Source organism: Halyomorpha halys, unplaced genomic scaffold, assembly GCF_000696795.3.
Source record: "Halyomorpha halys isolate HHAL.00 unplaced genomic scaffold, Hhal_1.1 Scaffold1522.1, whole genome shotgun sequence".
Classification (NCBI taxonomy): Eukaryota; Metazoa; Arthropoda; class Insecta; order Hemiptera; family Pentatomidae; genus Halyomorpha; species Halyomorpha halys.
In genome coordinates this window covers 41,317-44,849 of record NW_027111581.1, presented here as the reverse complement: position 1 = coordinate 44,849, position 3,533 = coordinate 41,317, and the positions used below count along the sequence as shown (strand labels likewise).

Genomic DNA, 3,533 nt, shown 5'->3' with positions numbered 1-3,533 from the left:
ATTCTTTTTTATTTTATTTTTAAATAAATAAAAATTATTACAATATATACATATATCATTTTTAAAATAGGTTTCTGAAGGGCAGACCGTCATAGTGTTAATTTATGGGTGTAAAATTAATAAAATAAAGAATTTGAAGCAAGAAGGCTAATTAATTCTCCAAATAGAAAAGGTTGTAAAATTACTAAAATTAACAATATTATTCTTTGGAGAAGTTTGTCGGGGGGTGCGGTCAGCAAAGAACAACATAAAAAAACAAAACCATATTTATTTATTTTATGCTGACGTTTTCGACCTGAGTTTCAGGTCTTCATCAGGGCTATAGAACAAAAGAGATAACAACAACATTTAGAGTAACATAATCTTCTGGTGTAGTGACGTGTTTGTAGATGGTTGTTATCACGTCGTTGGCACCGTTATCTCTTTTGTTCTATAGCCCTGATGAAGACCTGAAACTCAGGTCGAAACGTCGGCATAAAATAGATAAATATGGTTTTGTTTATTTATGTTGTTCTTTGCTGACCGCACCCCCCGACAAACTTTTCCAAGCATTATTCTACGGTCAACTATCTACACCTCATTAACAATATTATTATTTTTTTCCTCACAAATCCCTCCAGAATACTGCCTGATGTTCATGATACCTTTGACAACATAGGCATTTTAATATTAATAAAAAAAAAAAATACATACTTCTAGATTTTGTTTCTTGATCTAAAAGCTTCTCTATCCACAGATCATCCACTGCTTGTATATTATTGGTATTTGTTTTTACCCTAAGGTTGACGTCATTTGATAAAAGCAGCTGTAAAATAAATTTAATGATTTTTTCTTTAAAAGAAAAAAAAAATGTCAAATCAAACAATGCATAACAATATAAACTATTTGTAAAGAAAAAATTATTAAAGAGGTGTTGAAATCAAAATGAAAACTTCTTCACTATATCATTAATCATTATTTCAAATCAATCGACATTAATTAAAACAAAATAAAAATAATACTTAAAAAAAGTAAACCGGAAATACAAAAAATATCCCATACTAAGATAATCCGAGTGGCGGTCAATAATGGTACCAAAATAGTAGAAAAAACTATTTATTGTTAACCTATGCTTCGCTCCACTTTGCAGGGCTGCATTGACGAAGCCCTGCAAAGTGGGACAAAGAGTTGGTTAACAATAAATAGCTTTTTCAACTACTTTGGTACCTTTATTGACCGCCTCACTCATGGACTACCTTTATAGCGTCACCCAGAATATCTTCTGATAATCTACTTCATAGGGTCAAAAATCTTCCAATAAAAAATATACCAGTTTAAAAAATTTAAATTCTGCATTATTGAATCGTAAACTGTTATAGAATCAAAATTGAAAGTACTAAGAATGATTTTATGGAGTTATCCAGTCAACTGAAAGGCTCATATGTAGGCTAAGTAAAATTATAAAACTAACTATCAAATAAAATTATGGTGATGAAATCATTTATCAAACTGCGCATGCGCCCACACTGCCCTATATCACTTTTGAAACATCTACTTAAAACAGGAAGAGGAGACTTAAGTTAGTTAAATCGAGCAATATCACAAAAGTGATGAGATCCACAACCAGGTCTCCTATTGGTACTTATGGTTTCTCTGAGTGTGGCTTAAGCTCAGGAGACCACACTTTGGTTGGACACATTAGTGGCATTCTCTTGACGGTGTCCTCGACCGCACATTTTCATGATAATATTGTGAACTTCCGGTTAAAGATTATTTCTTTTTATCATTAACAGGATATTACTGGTTTAAAATTTAGAAAAGTCGAAGGTTTTTACACAATGAGTACTCTACATGTTGATTATTGCTTAGTTAAAAATTAAGAATACAGTGTAATCTTGGTAATCAGAACATTCCATTAATCTGAATTGACGTAAAAAAAAATAAAAGTTAATTTTTGTGTAATCAGCAGGCAATAAAATTTTTGTTTCTAAATAAAATTACACAAATGCAAAGAACATTTTTAACTTTCTGATCTATAGTCAAGTTTTTGCAATCACCATGAAAATTGAAAATGGAAATTATTACAGTTTCGATATCGGGTGATCTAATTCCTATGAAAATGTTCATAATATATTTTACTGGAATTAAAAATTTATGATATCTATTGTATAAATCATTTGATTCTATAAAACTAATTTAATTAATAGTGGAAACATGTAGAATACAAATTTTGCTAGTAAACTCTTTTTTTTTTTTATCACGTTTTAAATAAATCCATATAAAAAGTATTTTTTATTCTTATTTATACTTTTTTTTTTTCACTAGTGAATGAATAATCTTATAGTTTTAACAAATTAAATTATTACTGAGGATGCAAAAGAAAAAACTTATTTTAAAATTTTAAATTTTTTAAAACTTTAAACTATCAAAAGTTAGAATAAAAAAAATAAATAAATAAAAACAGTTATTTACATTTGTATTGTTAAATTTTTTATTTTAACATAATTTTTCCTAATACTTTATGTAACTGAACTTTTCAATAATCCGAAAGCCCCACTGCAGTAAGTAGTTAGGATAACCAAGTACACTATACTAGTATTTTGTAAAATATATTATATTACACAATTATAACTATTATTATATTATAGTTTAATAATAATAAAATACTTATTACCACTTTGTGACTTTTTTCTTTCAATTGAATGCAGCATTTAATCAAGTGATCGTCAGGTACTTCAACAACGAATTGAGCTAGAGATTCCTTAAAGTGGTTCGACTGCGACTGGAATACAACATTAAATTGATCGCTATTCGTAGCTTCTGAAAGGAACCGAATAGCTTTTCTTGCATAGATGCTAACGCTCTTGTAATCATCTTTAGCTTTCAAATTGTCCAGTTCTTTGAGAACTTGCCAAGGAATTACTTGAATTACTTTAAAGCCTAATTAAAAATAAAAAAAAAAAATTACAAATATTACAAACAAAAAGATTATTAAACTTCACTTAATAAAATGTTAGTTAAAAGAAAATAAATTGAGTCTATGAATCAATCACAAAATCAATTCAATAAAACAAAAAAAAAAATTTTATTTATAAACTTAAACTTTCTTGAGACTGTTTAATTATGTTTAAATAAATAAAATTTTATTCATTTTAGTCTCAAAAGATTTTTATTCTATTTATAAGTCCAACGTTTCGGCCATCCTCAGGGACAATCTTAATACAATTTTGGAACTAAATCATTTAAAAAAAAAAAAAAAAAAAAAACTTCATGCAGGCTATTCTGCCCAGGTCAATCCAACAAATTATCCTAATTAGTCAATTTTCCCATTAAAATAAAAATAAAAATACAACTCACGATTCAACCCACAAGTTTAAATTACATAAGTTATGCTCAGTATACACCGCCGAACTCCACGCGATTGCATCAGCCCTCCATTTTTTTTTTTTTTTTTGCTTTTCAATAATTCACAAGACTATAGTAATAATCTCAGATTCGTTGAGCTCTCTAAAAAGTTTGAGAAACATGTACCCCGAACATCCACTCATCATAAG

The 3,533-nt window shown here is 28.2% G+C and overlaps 1 protein-coding gene across 3 annotated transcripts in view; it reads right to left on the bottom strand.

The window, feature by feature from the left end:
- The window catches only part of Swt1 (Swt1 RNA endoribonuclease), a 56,526-nt gene that overhangs the window by 32,831 nt on the left and 20,162 nt on the right, over positions 1 to 3,533 (bottom strand). For all 3 annotated transcript variants that reach the window (XM_014435131.2, XM_014435132.2, XM_067049647.1), the window contains 2 exons: positions 2,654 to 2,919; positions 694 to 805 (listed from right to left, as the gene is read on the bottom strand). In XM_014435131.2, the coding sequence (XP_014290617.1) occupies positions 694 to 805; positions 2,654 to 2,919 (378 nt within the window). The remainder of the gene's footprint in view (positions 1 to 693; positions 806 to 2,653; positions 2,920 to 3,533) is intronic.